Source organism: Salarias fasciatus, chromosome 12 (genome assembly GCF_902148845.1).
Source record: "Salarias fasciatus chromosome 12, fSalaFa1.1, whole genome shotgun sequence".
Classification (NCBI taxonomy): Eukaryota; Metazoa; Chordata; class Actinopteri; order Blenniiformes; family Blenniidae; genus Salarias; species Salarias fasciatus.
This window is the reverse complement of record NC_043756.1, coordinates 7,368,624-7,386,976: the sequence shown is the minus strand read 5'-3', so window position 1 is coordinate 7,386,976 and position 18,353 is coordinate 7,368,624. Positions and strand designations below refer to the sequence as shown.

At 45.4% G+C, this 18,353-nt stretch overlaps 1 protein-coding gene across 5 annotated transcripts in view; it reads right to left on the bottom strand.

Moving 5' to 3' along the window:
• dtx1 (deltex 1, E3 ubiquitin ligase) overlaps positions 1-17,191 on the bottom strand; it is a 44,270-nt gene extending 27,079 nt beyond the window's left edge. Inside the window, exons 1-3 of one of the 5 annotated variants that reach the window (XM_030104406.1) lie at positions 16,998-17,191; positions 16,698-16,769; positions 15,613-16,294 (exon numbers count right to left, since the gene is read on the bottom strand). In XM_030104406.1, coding sequence (XP_029960266.1) covers positions 15,613-15,871 — 259 coding nt within the window. In that variant the 5' untranslated portion in view covers positions 15,872-16,294; positions 16,698-16,769; positions 16,998-17,191. Of the gene's footprint in view, positions 1-15,612; positions 16,295-16,402; positions 16,492-16,697; positions 16,770-16,858 lie in introns of those variants that run through there. The other 4 variants (XM_030104409.1, XM_030104407.1, XM_030104410.1 and 1 more) reach the window with 4 other exon arrangements.
• Positions 17,192-18,353: the final 1,162 nt, after the last annotated feature.

Here is an 18,353-nt window from a genome sequence, read left to right as displayed (position 1 = left end):
AAAGAACACTGTTACTATGAAGAATCTGAAAGGATAAATATATTCACATGATATGCTTAGCTGATGTTGTTCAGCCATGTCCTGAATGGAAGGGCAAGTTCAAAAAAGACAATAGAACAATAAAATAAACCACAGTGAATAACTGTAAGTCAAACAGGTTTGCTGGCTTCTATGTAAAGACCTGCTCAGCTGACTTCTGCTGCTGAAAGAAAATCTGTCACTTGCAGGCCTTTGTTTAAGTTTTTATCGCATATGGGCCGAAACAGCTTTAAAACAAAAAAGCCTTTAAATATGAATATTTTCAGGGAGTCTGACATCAACCCAAATTTGCTATTACAGCATGACACATAATACATTTTATTACCTCCACCAGGAGGTTATGTAATCACGTCCGTCTGTTGGTTTGTTGGTTGGTTTGTTGGTCTGTTAGCAACATTACGGAAAAAGTAATGGACGGATAGCAATGAAACTTTGTGGAAAGGTGGGTCTTGGGCTAACTTAGAATCCATTAAATTTTGGTGATGATCCGGATCACTGTCTGGATCCAGGAATTTTTTAAAGGATTCTTTATCACTGACCGATAGGGTGTACCGCCCAGCGGAACTTTAGTTTTAGTTCCTAGTCGAACCTGTTTCACGGACGGAACAGTCGCGCAGCAGCATGACAAAATCGCCACAAGTTGGCTTCTCTTCAAAATTTGATCAGAGCTTCGTCTGTAAGTGATTTCACCCTATGTTGGACTGTTTATTTCCTTTGCTATGCATCTCTGCATGTCATTGTGTTGTTTTTTTTATTGCTGAGTTATGTTAGGGTGACGACTTTCATTTGACCAGTGTAGTACTGTATCTATCCAACAGAGGGCCTCAGTAATTAAATTGATGACAGACTTTGTTTACATCTGTTTAGTTATATTTATATATGGTGTTCTTATTGTTGTTGGTGACTGATTTCACCTGAGGTCTGCGCTTTCTGAGTGCCAAATTCTAGTTTCCTTCTTTTACTCATTTCATGTGACTTCCCCAGTTTGATGGGGAAGTTTCTGTAATTACTGTGAGAGAGACGGATTTTAAAGAAATATTTTGGAAGAGCAGTAATAGACTGACCAGAGAGCTTCGATCCCTCTGAGAAAATTTCACCCTGCTACATGCTACAGACTTTAGTTTTCACTGTATTGTTTAAGAAATATTACTACAAACGTGATGACTTTGTGTAATTACCACTAGTGGCCAGAGAGGCCGCTGTTGTCACTGTTTAACAAGTTATTTATTGCTGCTTTTATGCAGATCTGAAAATCTATTTCTCTCATTACATCAGATATTATAGCATTACAAAACCAACTTGGCGGTACATCCATTCTGAATTAAAAACAATCCAAACAATGGAAAGCAAATAAACTCTCTGTGGTTCAAACACAGTTGGACACAGGAGTTTTGTGACTGTCTCACAGCGCTGCAAACCACACAGCGTCACTACAGGCGCAGACCATGAATTATCATCATACAGCTTTCATAATACCCCACATATGAATAGTGAACACATGATGAATATGCTAATAAAGTCTACTGTATGGGGGAAATAAAATAATTGAAGCGTGTTTGATGTTTAAAAAAAAAAAAAAAAAAAATCCCACAGCACAGCCTGAGAAAAAAGAAAGGACTTTCATCTTCCACAAAGGGCCTTCACAAACAATAAACCAAGCTGGCTATTAGGGATGATAAAGAATATTGCGTGGTGGTTAAAAATGCATCACAGACCAACAGAAAACATCTGCCTAAAAGAGATCTGATGCTCCAGGATGGGGATCTGATAAGAAGCTACATTTTCATTTAAACGCAGGCACCAGGGAGGCTTCAGATGTGAAAGCCCTCTCTTCGGAAAAGCTGTTGTTATACCTGTACATCAAAGTCTCGCTGATCTGTAAGAGCATTATCTGCTTATTAACGAATACCCAGAGATCAGAGAGCGTCATAATGAGCATGACAGTCTGGCATTAAGCTGCTTTAACGGCATTCAGCGTTACAGTATTTCACTTCTCTGGCTCCTTTTTTCTACAAAAATCACACACTGAAACTCATTTTCTATACTGAGATGACACTTTTAGCTTCCCCCAGAATGCGGTTCTTTATAATGAGCTACAGTGGTGAATGGTGACTCGGATTCCCTTAAGCGTCCTCGTCTCTTTGTTGGCAAACGTGATGGATGAACAAAAGGAAAGCAGCAGCGGCTGGTTGCAAGAGAAAAGGCAGACACTGATGAAGAGGAGAGGAAACAGAGGAAGACGGGAGAGAAAGGGAGAGTGAAACGTGAGAAAAGAAGGACAGAAGGAGGGAGGAGACTGGGTGGAAAAAAGCCAGATGAAGGGGAGGAATGAGAGAAAGAAGTAGAAATGCTATGTGCGTACATGAGGAGGGAGGGAGGGAGCGGATGGGAGGCATGTGATGAGTGGAGGCTTTTCTGCCAAAGAACAATAAAAAAAAAAAAAAAAAAAAGGAGGATGTCTCACTTCTGTCCGAGCTTCGAACGTGAACACTGCAGTAAAAAACCAGCCCAACTAATACAGTTCTGCTGCCAGCAAGACAAAGCGGTGAAGAAAAGTGGCTTAACTCCCACTGCAACCAACCTCATGCACCCCCCCAAACCCCCCCCCCATCCCAAACTCTCCAAAGTCTCCCACAGCCTGGCTCCAGACGCTGGCCAGTTACTTTGCACTTGTGCAGAGTTTGCACTTACTGAGGCAACACGGGAAGACAGAGCAGTTAAAAAAAAAAAAAAAAAAAAAAACCTGAGAAAATGAAGTTAGAGCGCTGTCCACCTGCCAACTTCCTGTACTGCAGCAACAGACCCTGAAACAACCTTCTGACGCCGCGGATGTCGTGACCATCCTCAGCTGAGCCGGGCCGCTCTGACTCACTCCGATTGTGTCCAGTTCATGCACACGAGGCGTGTGTGTGTGTGTGTGTGTGTGTGTGTGTGTGTGTGTGTGTGCACAGCAGAAGCGGCGAGTGTGACTGAACGCACAGTGTGTGCATATGTGCGTTTCAACACAATCGCTTCCACTTCACACCACTTCAGCCTCATCACGTCCAGCAGGAACCTCGTTAGCATGTCGGCGCCATGCCGTCACGTCACCGCGGCGACAGAGGAGGAGGAGGCACCGCTCCAGGCTCAGTGGTCTCACACACACACACACACACACACACACACACACACACACACACACACACACACACACACACACACACACACACACACACACACACAAACCTGCAGCCTTGGCCTCGCATGCCAAAGCCCAGCGCTTCTAAAGAGAAGTGTCAAGGTTACAGTAAAACAGGTTTCTTGTTAACAGAGGAGTCACTTTCACACACGGGAAACACAATCTTCCTGCATCCCCTTCATCCTCTAAAGACGAGATTTAGATTGCGGCCCGGCAGGATGAAGAGCGGAGACATTTTACATGGCCGGCGCAGAGTTTCCGACAAGGACGCCTTTCGAGATGTGAGACTGACTCATTCCTGGGATTTCTGCCTGCGCACACCCCGTATGTTACAGGCTTTTTCTTGTCATCCCCGATCGCTGCCAGCTGATGACTTCTTCTGCTTGGGTGCTCCCAAACTTTCTTATCATGGCATCAGTCCAATTCTGTCACAGTGTCACCAAATAATGTCACGCAACATCCGAGAAAAAAGTGTAACTGTTGGTTGAATATCAGGCTTTGTCATGTTTTTCTAAATCATGTTACCTGTTGTTAGCTCATAAAAATCATAACTTATTAGTAAAATTCTATTAAAGTAAGAATTTTAATTAACCTCCATTAAAATTGCAATTATCTCTGTTTCAAAATGTGTGTTTCCGCAGCACAAGCAGTAGTTTTACCCTCTCTGTTTCTTCTTCTAATGATTCGATTGATTGCACTTAAAAAAATGGAAGAAAAAGAAAAAAAAAAACATGTATGGAAACCCCCCCCCCCCCCCTCTCCATCAGACCACCTGCTCCAGTAAGCCATGGCCACCCATGACCCTGCCAAGGCACAGCTTTGTCCTTCTACGGAGCACTTCTGAAATATCCTTGAACACTTGCAGTTTGGGAACAACTCCAAGGAGCCGCAGTTCTGAAAACACTCTGAGCTCAAAAACCCTTCACAGTTTAGTCTTTGTCAAAACCATTAAAATCCTCACGCTTGTCCATTTTCTCTGCTCCTGACACATCAACTTTGACAACGGAATTTCACTGGCTGCCAAAAGTATTAACCAAATGTCACAACACACACACACACACACACACACACACACTAGAAAACAACTTTGACAGCAGAGCTCGAGTGAAGCTGAAAAACTTGTCCTACAGGTATTTAAAAAGTACTGCAGATATCGAGACCAATTAAGAGTCTCCCTGGATTTTTCTGAGTTGTATGATTAACCCTTTCAACACTTCCGCAAGAATGTGAGAGTTCTCCTATCTGTGAGAATTTTAGAAAACATGTTTGCTCTGTAATATGAAGACACTGCAGAATGTGAGAGGTGTAGATTGTCTGACAGTTACAGAATATGGAAAATTATTTTATTATTTGGGAGAATTCTAGAAGGTGTTATTCTATCATTTATGCGAGTTCCATCACCTGTGATAACTCCAGAAAGCGAGAAAGCTTTTGGACTGTGTCAGAGTTCTATTATTTATAAGAATTCCAGAGGCGGCAGTCCGAGGCGCTGCTGCACTGGACTTCATTAGACTAAGAGGGGTTATCCTCCCTCTTTATTTACATAGTGAGAGTGATCATAGAAACAGCTCTCAGCATAATGTACGAGCATGACACTTTTCAAAGACGTCCACGATCCTCCCGACGAGGGCCGCTCGCTTCTCCGGCCACTCAGCAGGAGAAAGTGACACACGTGTGCCGTTGCTCACATGCCTGCACGCCGCAGTGTACGTCTGCAACGACACAATATTTCATGTCGGCCGTCGCGGCGCAAAGACAGACTGTACATCAGAGAGAGCGTTATGCGCAGTCAGCAGAAAGCTGATTGATGGCCGAACCACATCGGCGGGGACTTTGAGGAATCGCTCACGCGGCTCTCCGCCGGATGACCTCTGCCACGCCGTACACGGCGCGCTAACTGCTACATGACTGCCTGATGAATTTATGGCTCTCCGCGAGGTGTGAGCACACGGGAAGCTGCACTGGAGATCGCCGTGTGAATTCAACAACTGCAGCGCAACACTAAACGCTTTGAAAGAGGAAGAAGGTTTTCATCTCTGGTCAGTGTTCAGACGTCACAGACTTCTGACTCACTTCCTTATATCCACATAACCACCTCCGGGCTTCCTGACTGCTCAACACTTACTGAACATACATGAGAGAGACTCCGGTGGTGGAAATATTAATCACGCAGTACTAAAATGTGATGATTTCTGATGGCGGCGGAGTGGAGAATGAAAAGAGTTTGATTCACTGAGATGAACATGACGCAGTAAATGAGTTTGCTGAGACGGGCTCTTAGAACGCGCTTCATGCCTGTCAGACACGGCCGGGACTTATCAAAGGAAACGTCTGGCTACATTAACGCGGATTGTCACTGTGCCAGACTACGCTGGGCTGCTTTGATCAGCAGTAAACTGGACGTGGTGTGAGAGAGGTCGGACTGCACGGAAGAGGGTTTGAGTGCGACGCCGTTTTATCCACCAAACAGCGACAGATTTCCCAAAGCCGGCTTCACCTGAAGCTCTGCGTCGTGGCTCACCTCTCCTTAGGCATGCTCCTCTTCCGCTTTGAATTTCCCTGCTGAATTACAAAGTTAATCACATTCTGGTTCACACCTGAAAATTAATGAAGAGATCCATTTTTTTCCCCCCAATATTAATGGCTCAGTTTTAGAGCTCACTTATTTTTGGAGCCGTGTTTGAACGTTTCAATTTCTAAATGTGAATATTAAGTCATTCTGGGGGGGAAAGAGGATATTCAGGGAACTGGCTCATGCTTGTCAGAGGCTAAATGTCACGGCTGAATAAAATCAGGGTCATGTCCTCGTTGCAAAGTCACTGCGGGATTGCTAAAAGCTTTTCATCGAGCTTAAAGGCAAACACCGAGTCCAGTGGACCTCTTCAAAGCCCACAGAGGTGACTCTCCCCACGGAGGGTCAACGCATGTAGAAACCAGCCGTTTCACAAAGCCTTCTTCTTAGAAGTCCTCCACTCTGCTGCTGAGAGAAGGAGGAACGGGAAGGGAAGGGAAGGGAAGGTGCTGAAATATGAATGATGTTGTTATGTGAAACTGTGCTTTAAAGGAAGAGCGCGTTTTACTGCGCCGTTATCATAATGAAAGGTTGTTTTCAGTGTGATATCAGTTCAAGAGGATGACTTCAGGCCTGAACAGCTGTAGGAAACCTACATAATTTATATGGTGGAGTAATGAATAAATCATTTAGGATTTTCTGAGACGGCGTAATTACTCCAGAACACATGAGGGTCAACTTTGAAATTCAATTTGTGTTGCACTCACAGGGCGATTGCTGGGGTAGGGATTAGCGGGCTTAAAGCGATGCATGCTACCCTGTTGCGATGCTACCTACCTCAGAGCTCCCAGGATCCACGGCTCAGCCGCAGGCGCCGCCTGCAGCTGTAGATGTTTGGATATTAACCACACAACTCCACACCAAAGACCTGGATTACAGAGAGTCGTTTACAGTGAAATAGTTTAAATATTTCACTTCGTGCCTGGACGGAGAGAGTCAAGGTCCAAAATCGCAAGCCTCAGAAAATCAGAAATTATCTCCTAAGTGTTCCTTTGCAGTTCCTTTTTTTTTTTTTGGAGGAATAAATCTGATTCAAGAATTAAAATATGCATTTAAAAAAAGTCTTGTGCTAAAATGCATCCATGCAATCAACAGACAGCGCGGGGAATTACCACGTCTGTCTAATAAAACAGACTTAAAGAGCTGAAGGTATAAATCCTTGGAGAGTTTCAAAGCTCTCATTCATAGAGCAATATCTCAGAAAGAAAATAGTGACTGTGTGTGAGCAGCGCTTTTGAGAAGCTGAAGGCTGCCAACAGCGCCCGGCTGAATATTCCTCTCAGAAGAGGCGACTGCGTGATGACCAGTCGCAGGACCGGGACCCTCCCCGAGGGCCGCGGTTCAGAGACGCTAACAGGTGACGTGGAGAGAGAGGAAGATGAGGAAGAGGAGGAGGAGGGAGCTGCACATTGATATTCTGCAGAGCAGCCAGGCAGAAAATAATCAGAAGATGTGTTGTAATGGTGGAACGCATGAAACCTTCCTGTGTTCTGAAATAATAATTCCTCCTCTCATTCATCATCACCACCGACTTCGCTGTGATAAGTTTGCACGACAACAGTTTCCGTGAGGATCAGAACTTGTTGTGAACAACCAGCACTGTTCTACAAGTGAGTTTTAACCGTGTTACTATTGGCCTCTGTCCTGTGGCGAACACGTTGTTCAGAGCTACTTTGTTAATTATCATAAAAGAGAAGTGGCTCCCTGCATTCGCTTTTGTCTACGATCTCGGATTACAGTAAAGCCACATTTCTCTCCCTATATATTTTTTTTGAAATATAAGAAAATACATTTCAATAAGCCTGAAAGTTATCTGATATAAAACAATACCAGACTGAAGTTTCTCATTACCAGTTCACGGCTCTGGATGGCTGCACCTGCTCACAGGAATGATTGGGGCAAACACAATCATTACAAAGATAACAAGTGCAGAAAACTGTTCCAGATATGGTGCGAAAACTATGAGCAGTAAACACAAAGATATGATGTTGCTGCACGAATATTAGAAAAAAAAAAAAAAAAGGAGTGAGCAGGCAATGCAGAGAATTCAGATTAGCTATTTAGCGTCACTGCTAGACACCACAAGTGTAACTACGCAAGAGGAAAACAGCTCTCAATTTCACATGAGAACAGATGCATGTGAATCATGCTGATGTCTGCCACATTTTAACCTGTAGTTTCCCCCGTCGGCTGCGCTCCAACCACAAAAACACAGAGCACAATTAAAGCAGAAGGGGAAGTCATTAGCATGCTCGCGCAGTCCTCCACGCTGACCTTTCCAGTCTCATCTAATATGTGCTCATGTTCATTTGAGATGTCCTCATGTGGAATAAATAAAGTTATTCTGCAATCCCCAGGGAGCAGATTCCAAAAGCAGCTTGTAAAGAAACAAGAAGCCAGAAGCGAAATGAGGACATTTCACAGAATTGCAGCAGCGGCTGAACGTGACTGCGTCTGGGCGAACTCCTGCCTGAGTGTATGTGTGTGTGTATATGTGTGTGTTCAGACAGTAGCTAACGCTGGGACAAAGACAACTGTCTCACCACTAACATGCTTTTGAAAAACCCCTTTGTCATTTTGGCTTTTAGTGATTCGTCACGCCTCCGCGGCGCCTTCGGTAAGAGTGTTTACTTATTTTGTAAAAACGACAGAAAATGCTGAGACCCAAAAACAAAAAGTCCCGCGCTGTGTTTCTGCACTCGCTGAGGCTGATCAAGGGAGTCGGAGTTCGTCTCCTCTCAAGCGCTGGCAGCCCGAGTTGCGTCATCGCAGCTCCGTTCTCGATCTGAAGATGTTTTCAGTAAAAGTTCGACCATTTACGACCCTCAGACACTTACAGCAGGAACACTGTGTCCCTTTCACAAGCGACATATACTGAAGAGCGTGCATACGGAGAAGCTATGGAAAATAGTTTTGTCAACACAACAGATGGATCCACATTCGCTCCGTCATATTTTGACGCAACTCTGTTGACTTGAGTGGCGTTTTCTTTTTTTTTTTTTTTTAATGAATGAACAGATTTGGGAGTGACTCGGAGAATGACTTTTCACAAACAAAAGCGAGTGAGGACGCTGTGGTGAGTCAATAAACGGAACCAATACATGGAGGATAGTTCATTCAAGCAACGATGCCTCATCTCATCCTCTGCGGGCCGAGGCAGACGACCTGCGGACCGGCCCGATAAGCACGCGGAGCAGCTTTAAAGCGGCTGCCTTGATCAAAAAGTAAGATATCCACTTCAGAAGTTAAAAGTGGTGACTTGCTGGATTAGAAGTTAAAAGGAGATGTGGAGAGACGCTTCAGGCTGCCAGAGGCCGCGCTGCCTGCTCGTCACTCTAATGCAATAAGGATGTGCGGAGAGCAGAGCCCAGCGCCGCAACCCGGGAAACAAGGTCACTCCTTAAGAGAACAGGCACGCTAAAGCACCATCAGGAAAAGAACGTTTCGCAGTGTTTCTCAATAATTTGTTAGTTTTCACTTAATGTGAACAATGGTTCACATTATTCAACGTACAGTGTGCATCAAACATGACTGAAGTCGGTCTGACTGTTTTGCTTGGAAGCATCATATTTTTCATTTTAATCAGGAAAAAAAAAAAAAAAAAACTACATTTGCACTCTAAACCCATTGGCAAAACCAAGAACATCTGCTCATTATTTTATATCCTGTTTGCTAGACAGACCAAAGGTTGCAGCAAAATGCGGGGCCTCATGCGGGAGATGAAGCGGGGCTTCTCTCGCTCCCGGCTGCAGCTTGAAGTTTATTTTAAACCTGAAAGCAACAGGGACCACAGAGCTGTAAACATGCCAAAACACAGGACAGAGCTGGTTTCAACAAGCTCCATAACATCATAAGTCAGTTGGAAAAATATATATTTTATTAAAACGGTTAATTGTTGTAACCTTCACTACTTCCTTTCACCAAGATCTCTTATAAAAATGACCTCTAGATTTAATTTTTGCTGCTGTGCCCCCCTGAGAAGCTCTCTGGTGCCCCCAGTGCACGGCTGCTCGGCCCGCACTTTGAAAACCACCGAAATGAATAATTTCTTCTTTATGATCTATTATAGCCTGTTAATGTTTGCAGCAGTAATATTCAGACTGGATTAAATCCTCACTTTGCTGAGCAACTGCTCCGTGTTTAAAGTATTAAAACCTTCTCACACATACCGACGTGTTTAATTCACTCATTCACGCGGAGAAAAGCCAGAGTTGCTCCAGAAATCTTACAGTAAACGACTTCTGACTGGCAAACATCTGTCTCTGCTCATTAAAGATCTATAAACAAAATGTGGAGTCAGATCATCGATGAAAGATGCAGGTAGAATGTCGGGTAATTGGAATAAGCACACCTCGAGGCCCAAAGCTCTGAAAACGTGAGTGTGTGTGTGTGTGTGTGTGTGTGCTGCAGCCCAGGCTCTTTCCAGTGTTATTATCCCTCCCTCCACTGTGACTGTCACTTTCCATCAGGAAAACGTTCCACCTCTCCCTCTGTTCCTCTTCTCTCCTCACCTCCGTGCGCTCCCACCCCTCCATCCCCAATCTCCTTCCTGCCGACATGCGAGTGGAATTCAGCCAGCTGCTGGAGGCTGTAATGGACCCCCGAGCCCGGCGGCGGCTTAACCTAATGGACACGCACCATTTTGTTCCTGCTAAAGACCCTCTCTGACCAAACACTCCCATTTAGGGATGAAACCGCCGCTGCTGGTTTTTGCGTTGAGAGGTGGCAGATTTATAACGGACGCTACTCAGCGTCCGTTACTACTCAGTCTGTCTCCATATTCTGCTGTCATCTCATCTTTCCCTTCTACATAGTTCTGTATTTTGTGTATGTTTTACCATTTTTCACTTGCATTTTAATTCCATTCATATCCGTTTTACATTTATTCAAGAAGATATAAATCGAATGTTATAAATTCATCTATCAGATTGACCAGCTGCTTAATAATGATAATTAAAAAAAAAAAAAAGACTCTTGGAAGCCTGCTGAAAGCCTTTACTGTGAAAATTGGCTGTAGTGGCCTTGAGGTTAGAGAGGTGGGTTTGGAGGTTCACAGGTTTGAATCCCTCTATTACAGCATCAGCTCCCCGGACGCCGCGCTGCGCCGTGGAAGCCCAGTGCTCCTAGTATGTGTAGTTAAGGTTAACTATGAATAGAATGTGTTAAAAGCAGGTAAGTAATTTCCCCAAGGGGCTGATAAAGTGGATCTGTTACAGTCATGGTTTTGCTTAAGGAATTCACTGATGACTGTGATTCCCTTCCACGATCTCTACATCACATTCAGTTATAAAACAGGCTGTTTAAAAATAGTAAATATTAGTTTTAGACTCCAATTTGTCCTTTCAATGACATCTTTGCTGAGTTGGTAACAGAAATGTATAAAATCAGTTCTCCAATGTCCAGTTTGTTAAGGATTTTAAAAAGGATTGGAAATATAAAAACAAGAGGGAGACATGCAGTTGTACTGTCACGTGTGATTCCAGCTGACTCAGCCGCTTCTCTGTTTCGACTCGTTCCTTCACCTTTCTATACTAACTTTAGAGTCCAAAGTCCTCTTTCTACACGCTTTGCTCATTTTGCTTTCTTCTGACGCAAGTAGGATTTCACAGCCAGGGCTGATGCATACAGCAGCTGACCTTTAGCACATACATAGCAGGAATCCTTTTTAAAGCTTCCTCCCACAGACCACCAAAACAGTTACCACACGCGCATACTACATGCTAAACGACATTAAAAAAAAAAAAAAAAAAAAAAAAAAAAAAAGGCCAAAAGCCGAGTGAGGCAACCGCTTCCACGATCTTCACAAACACATTTTCACTGCGAGTGAACAGGTAGTGTAAAAACTGCTACGGCAGCCGGCGTTGTTTGTCAGCTCAGCACAAAACACAAGACGAGATCTTTTGTCTTCTGGGGTGTTCCACTGTAATTAGCCGGCGAGGGCATTTAGCGGGGGGGGGAAACAGAGCCGAGAGGAGGAGGTTCTCACGGCTCCCGCAACCAAAACAAATACAGCTCCGCTCTGGCAAAACAGCAGCCAGCAGCTGTTGATAGGGGTTATCTCTGCAGTCACACACGGGCCATCTCACAGCAGCGAGCACAGGAGCCTCTACAGCTCCACTTCATGCTGCACTGATGCACAGTTTCACCGTACCGTCTAATCTGTGCATATGCTTTCAAGGAAATATAATCATGCATCATGCATTTGGAGTTTGTAACAACTGATCCAAAATACTGAGGTAGCTTCCTGCAAGAGATATGTTTCTATTCACTCTATTGACGCTGCTAGAGAAAAAAAAAATCACAGCACTACCAGTGTTTTAAGATCATTTAGAAGCATTTTGAGCAACTTTCGCTGTAACATTGGTGAGATACGTCTTCTCTGCTTTGTGAACGCTGTCTCGTGCATTTAAAACCTTTACCTCGGCTCACGTTGAAGCGAACGTCGTTTCCGCTAATTTGAAATGATGGCCCGTCAATGTGGAGAAATGCGGATGATCTGGTTACCGTTTCATGCAACCACTTCATCACAAGGGAAAATGGGAGCGATTTCAGTGCTTAAAAGCCAGGTAAGCAACGGTACCTGCTGCATGAAATCCATCAGACAGGCCACAAGTGTTGGTGTATGATGGAAATGGCAGATAAGCTTCTGTGTTTTGCTGTGAGAGTGGGTGTAGTGAAAGGGGATCAGTCCACAGCAGTGTTTCGAGGTTCAAATGCCCCTCTGGGGAGGAGAATGAATCGATCCCTCTTGGCTGGGAGTCAATCCTCTCCCCGCCTTCAGCCAGATATCCATCCACACTATACCTATATAAGCCTCTGAGTCGTCTCTCAAGCGCTCAAAGCACCAGGGTTTCACCACAGAACGCCGTTCTCCCACAGTGAACATACAGCGGTGAAATCCATACCCTGAGTTTTTCAATGCCGATGAAATACAGATGTGTTTTAAGTCTTTCCTTCCAAAGAGGGGCCCTGCTGTATGTGGCGTGTGTGTGTGTGTGTGTGTGTGTGTGTGTTTTCGTCGCGATGCTCTGATTACAGAGAGCCATGGAGATAAACTACAGCTGCTGTCTCATTAGTCAGAGTAACTGTGCCCGGTCGCCGCCCACAGGAGATCCTCCCAAACCCACAGGAGAGCAGGGCACCCCGACAGGACACCGTCACCACAGCTGGCAGGCCGGCAGCGTCCCGCACAAACGTCAGCAAACTCACTCATACGGGCATACACACACACACACACACACATATATTCACTGTGACCAAACACACTCAACCCTCTTCCCGGCTCTCGCCAAGAAGCAGCCTCAAGAGGGCGAGATCACTGGCTCTGCGACAAAATGGGGTTTCCCCACAGGGACGCTCCATAAGCCTGCAACAGAGCAGAGGCTGCGGGTGACCTGCTGAGCTACAGATATAGCAAACATCCGATGAGAAACAGATGCATCGCGATCCGCTCCAAAACAAGCTTATCGAGGCCCTTTGTGCCAAACGCTCACACGACAACAACACAACGGCCTCGGAGCTCGGCCTCACGGGAGCTTCGATCGATGGCGAAGGCGAGGGGCCTGGCGGTGGTCCGCCCTGCGTTTAGGGGACAGGAGAGGACGGAGAGGAGGCGACGGCCGTCCAGGATGCTGTCCGTCACGGCCCCGCCGTGACAGGTTTATCCCTGCCGAGGGGGAAGGCAACACACCGAACTGCACGGCGCGGAGCGATAAACGTCAGGCCCGGCCGCCGCGCCGCGGTAATGGCTGACAAACGGCTCAGCGGCTCATCTCACAGCCAGTCGAGCCCAGACACATGTGCTGCTCTGCGTTACGTTCAATCAGAGGGGAAAACACCAGCAGCTGAAGCAGAGCCAGGCTGCCGCCAATACTCCGGTCCACAGAAACACATCTCAACTCAGACCGAAGCTAACCTCACACTCAGAAACATCTGAGAGGAACACTGTCTGCACACAGGCTGGAACACCACAGAAACAGAGAGCTTTCGCCACTAAATATGGCCTATAAAAAAAAAACTAAAAAGTGGTCACATCTGCTTGTGCAGGATAATGACATGGTCCTTTGGCAGCCTCTCCATTTTTCTAAATATTTCTATTATGGTTCCCATTTGACCACTTTCACATCCCACAGAGTTTATAGACTGAGCCAGTTTGAAAACACCCAGCTGTAAAACACACACACGCACGCACGCTCACACACACACACACACACACAAACACACACACACACTTCAATTTCACATACACAGCAGCTACTTAATTCAACGGTTTCTGTTCTAAATATTCAGAGGTACATTTCATGACATTTGATCATTTTTCCCACAAAGCGGAGGCGATTTAAACAAAGGATGCTATAAAGATAAAAAAAAAAAAGTCAAGTTTATTCTGCTTCTTCTTCTGTATTCTGAGCAATAATGTCACCCGGCTGCACAAATATGTATTAATGCAAATGCAAGCAAACAATTTCAGATTCATAAGAGGTGACATGATGCCGATCCATGCAGAGCGAGGTCACCTTCTGTGCATCCCATGTGCGCCTCTCTCTACCTCGTGACGCTCTGATGTTACATAACACCTTCAGATACTGTAAGAAACTCGCCCGCGACTTGAAAGTGTGAAGAGTTTTACTCCCCGCGCTCCACCCCATCAATGAAACGATAAAGCATTGCTTTATTGCTGGCATGACCCTGTCCACTCCCCAAAGCATCCACGAAAGGAGTTGCAATAAATAGCTAATAGATTTATAATTGACTCCGGCACAGTCACATGAGGAGCTAGCTCGGAGAGCTGAGATTTATCCACGGCTGATTCTAACAGATGTCTACTACAACCTCCTACATATTTCTGCTTCAAACACTGAGACAGCAGGAAGGTGAATTCATACACGGAGGCAAACACGAGGAGCGCGCTGAGCCTTGGTGGAGAATGACAAAAACATCTGGTCGTATTTAAAAAGGTAGCAGTCATCAGAGAGGATTACAGCGAAGCAAACAAAGGCTGCGCTGGGTGGATTTTACTCTGAAGCGACATGCCGTACCAGCAGTGGGGGTGTTCGGGAGCATTCACTGTCAACATTATATGGCCAGAGGCAACCGATCCCTCACTCACAGTAACGCCGGTTTCAAGCTGTCTCACATAATCCACAATGAAAACTTTCTGATTGGCCTCACAGACAGAGTGGGATCCTTTATTCAATTCTGTTTTACAGATTCTACTGTACTGCACACACTCTCCTGTCTAATGTGTGAGAAATCTGAGGATTTAATGCTCATACAGTGAGTTTTACAGTCGCTGAATCACAAGCCACACGTGAAACATCATTCTTCTGCACTGGATGAATAGAATGAGGTGAGCAGAATGAGCTGAAATATGGCTCTGTGCCTGATGGATGCACAGCCCGTCAGACGTGGTGACCTTTGGCAAGGTCGTGGCATTCCAGCAGCTGCAGAAGGATGCTCCTAAATGAATTAACAATTGATGGCATTTTGTCGTGTGGATGCTTCCCGTTGGGTTTGTTTCAGCGCCTTTCAGCAATACCTGTAGCTCATCCGCATTAGTCCCGAAGCAGTCGGGGGGGGGATTCAGGACTCATTTATTCCCTTGAAAGTTAAACAGGGTTTGTGTAGCAGCCACAGTGCGGCTCGCCCTGTCGTCCCAACCAGATAACATCATCTGTCGTGCGGGCAGCCGAGTATAAATTATTTATCATGTATTTCAGACAAGGGAACCACAGGGCGCTCTTGCCGTGTTTGCGTCCGTTACCTGTGCTTGATATCTGTGACATTTGTGTAGACAGACAACACGCTTCCCCCCTCCTCTTACCTGTGTCTTGTCGAAACTGGTGCATGGACTGCAGGTCGATGATGTAAGGGGAGAGCTGGGCGTCCACCTGGCCGAGGACCACGCTCCCCCGGGCGTCCCCCTTCAGCACGTTCTCGATGTGGTGGCAGACGGCCGCGCTGTAGGGCCGCCAGCGCCCGTGTTCGTTCAGCCACTCCCAGACCACCACCCTGGCCAGGTTCTGAGGGGGGTACCCCAAGCCACTCATGGGCACCAGCAGCCCCGATCCCGGACGAGCCATCTCCTCCCCCTCCTCCCTCCCTGCTGCTGTGGTGTCTGCGCTTCCCCTGCTGGCTGTGTCCCGTGCTAGAACACCACTGCAACCCCGTCAGTCAACTGACACACCGGAACATTTTCAGCAGAGAGAGAGAGGAAAAAAGAAAAAGGGGAAAAAAAAAAAATACTGCTCGAATCAGCGGTTAGTACAGTACTCCTCAGTTATCTCATGCTGCTTTCAAGCAATCAGCTCCGCCGGAGTCATCGTCTACAGGTACTTTCTGACGGCTGCTCCTTTGATCAGCTGAAAAGCAGTCTCGGTCCTCTGGTGTCTTGTCCTGTTTGATGTGGCAGATGTTGACGGTGATGAGACTTGCAGCTTTTGCAGAGTCTCAGTCCTCCACAGCCAACCACAGCAGATCTGCAGCAGGTAGACAGGAGACACTCTCTAAACACAAGACAAGGAGGAAAGACACGGCGGTAAACAAATGCTGTGATTTATCCCTGGAGTTATTTCTCAACAGTCAGGTGCTGTTTCAGAGAAGATGACATAAACCTAATGTGCTCGGTGCTACAGCACCATTAATGGCCTGTATCTCTTGGCAATACTGTTTACTCAGACTGGAGTGAGGACAAACTGCCTGTGAGTGCGTGTGCTCTTAAAGCAGCAAAAACCAGTGTCATTAGATAATGATGCATGGAGATATCTTCCACAGAGAGCTGCTCAGATGGAGCAAAACAACACACAGGCGACACAGTCTCTGTCGCTTCTATGTATCCTCGGCGTTAAAAGCTCAGGCTGGATGCTTTTCCACGCACAGCACACTTGAAATGATGGTAGTGATACAGACCTGTAGGCTGCTGTCGAGGTGCCTCACAGTTGTCAGGTGTGGGCTGCATGATCACAGGCTCCGGATGGAGATCTGATCGCAAGAGAGACAGAGAGGGGCAGAGAGGAAGAGAGAAGAGGGGGGGAAATAAAAAAAAAAAGGTGCAAATCTCTTAAACGCACCTGCCGTTTCACATCTGTGTCTTTGCGGTATATCCCCACTAAAACAAGAAACTGCAACCTCTCTCCAAAACCTGAAATAATCCGACACGGAAGGGATGGGAAGCGAAAAAGAAATAAAATAAAGAATAGAGAGACCGACCTAAGACGCCGTTTTCTTCCCGTGGATCTGCCACAGACTACAGCAGCTTGTTGGTGCGCTGTGCTGAGTAAACGCATGCCCCAGTTGTGCGGTTTTCAGCGCGTGAGGTGGAGCGCAGAGACGCACGCGCATCTCCCCCTGTCACGCACTGCCACGGTGAACACGCAGACCCCCGCTGCCCGCAGAGAGAAACACCTGTATGTATGAACGACCAAAGCACGAAAAGTGTCAGTTCACGAAATATTGAGGGGGGGAAAAAAATGCAACATCCGGTGTCCGGTTTCAGAATAAAGCTCCACGGTGGCACAAGGAGCAGCGGGAGGTGGGAAATAGGAAGGAAATCATCGGAGGCAACTTCTGCAGGTTGCTCTGTCATGTTTTTATACACTTATTTATTTATTTTTCATGTTATTTTTCTCTTAATGGCTGCTGTATTAATCAAAATGTCCTTATTGTGGGTCTATCTATCTATCTATCTATCTATCTATCTATCTATCTATCTATCTATCTATCTATCTATCTATCTATCTGTCTGTCTCATTCAAGTCATTTTTGGAATGTTTGCAATGTATTTTCAACAATGTCCTGTTCTTAAAACTGTAAAAACTGTGTCAGACCACACAATTAATCCCTTAAATGAAAGGAAATCTCAGTTTTTATGGAAAATGGAGGGGAAAAGACAGTTTCCAAGACTCCTGGGGTCCTTCAGCGCTGATTTATCAGCTGAGTTTGGAAAGAACAGCTTCGATATAAACACTTCAGAGGAATAAAAATGCTCCAGAGGCAAACAGGCACAGATAGGTGGAAACAGACTACAATGCCTTTCATCAAACATGTCTCTGTCCATCCATCTTCTCCATCAGTTTATTCTGAGCAGGGTTGTGAAGGCAGGATACACCCTGGACAGGTCTCCGACCTTCTGAGGTAGGAGTACTAACCACTGTTCCACCTGCAACATTATATGACACTTAAACAGGTGGGTACAGTATTATTTATTATTACACGTTATTCATTATTATAATACAATCATAATTGTTATTATTATTTAAACAGTTATTTGCTTTTTTTTTTTGTAACATGAATTCAAAACCAAAGGAGAATAAAAATGTGATTTGGTTTAGTTTCCTTTAGGATGCAGAATATTGTTTTAAAGTAAGAAAACTGGTCAGATATTAATCCTATTTTTAGATGAATAGTTTCAATCAAAATGTGTATGGGTGTTTTTGTGCAGGACAGGAGAAAGTGTTACATATTCACCTGTTAAATGTTTATTATGAGGATCACACAGTTCACCAGACTCCTGTCTGAACGTGCAACATAGAACAACAGTGTCCTCTGCTGTCCACTCGAAGTCAC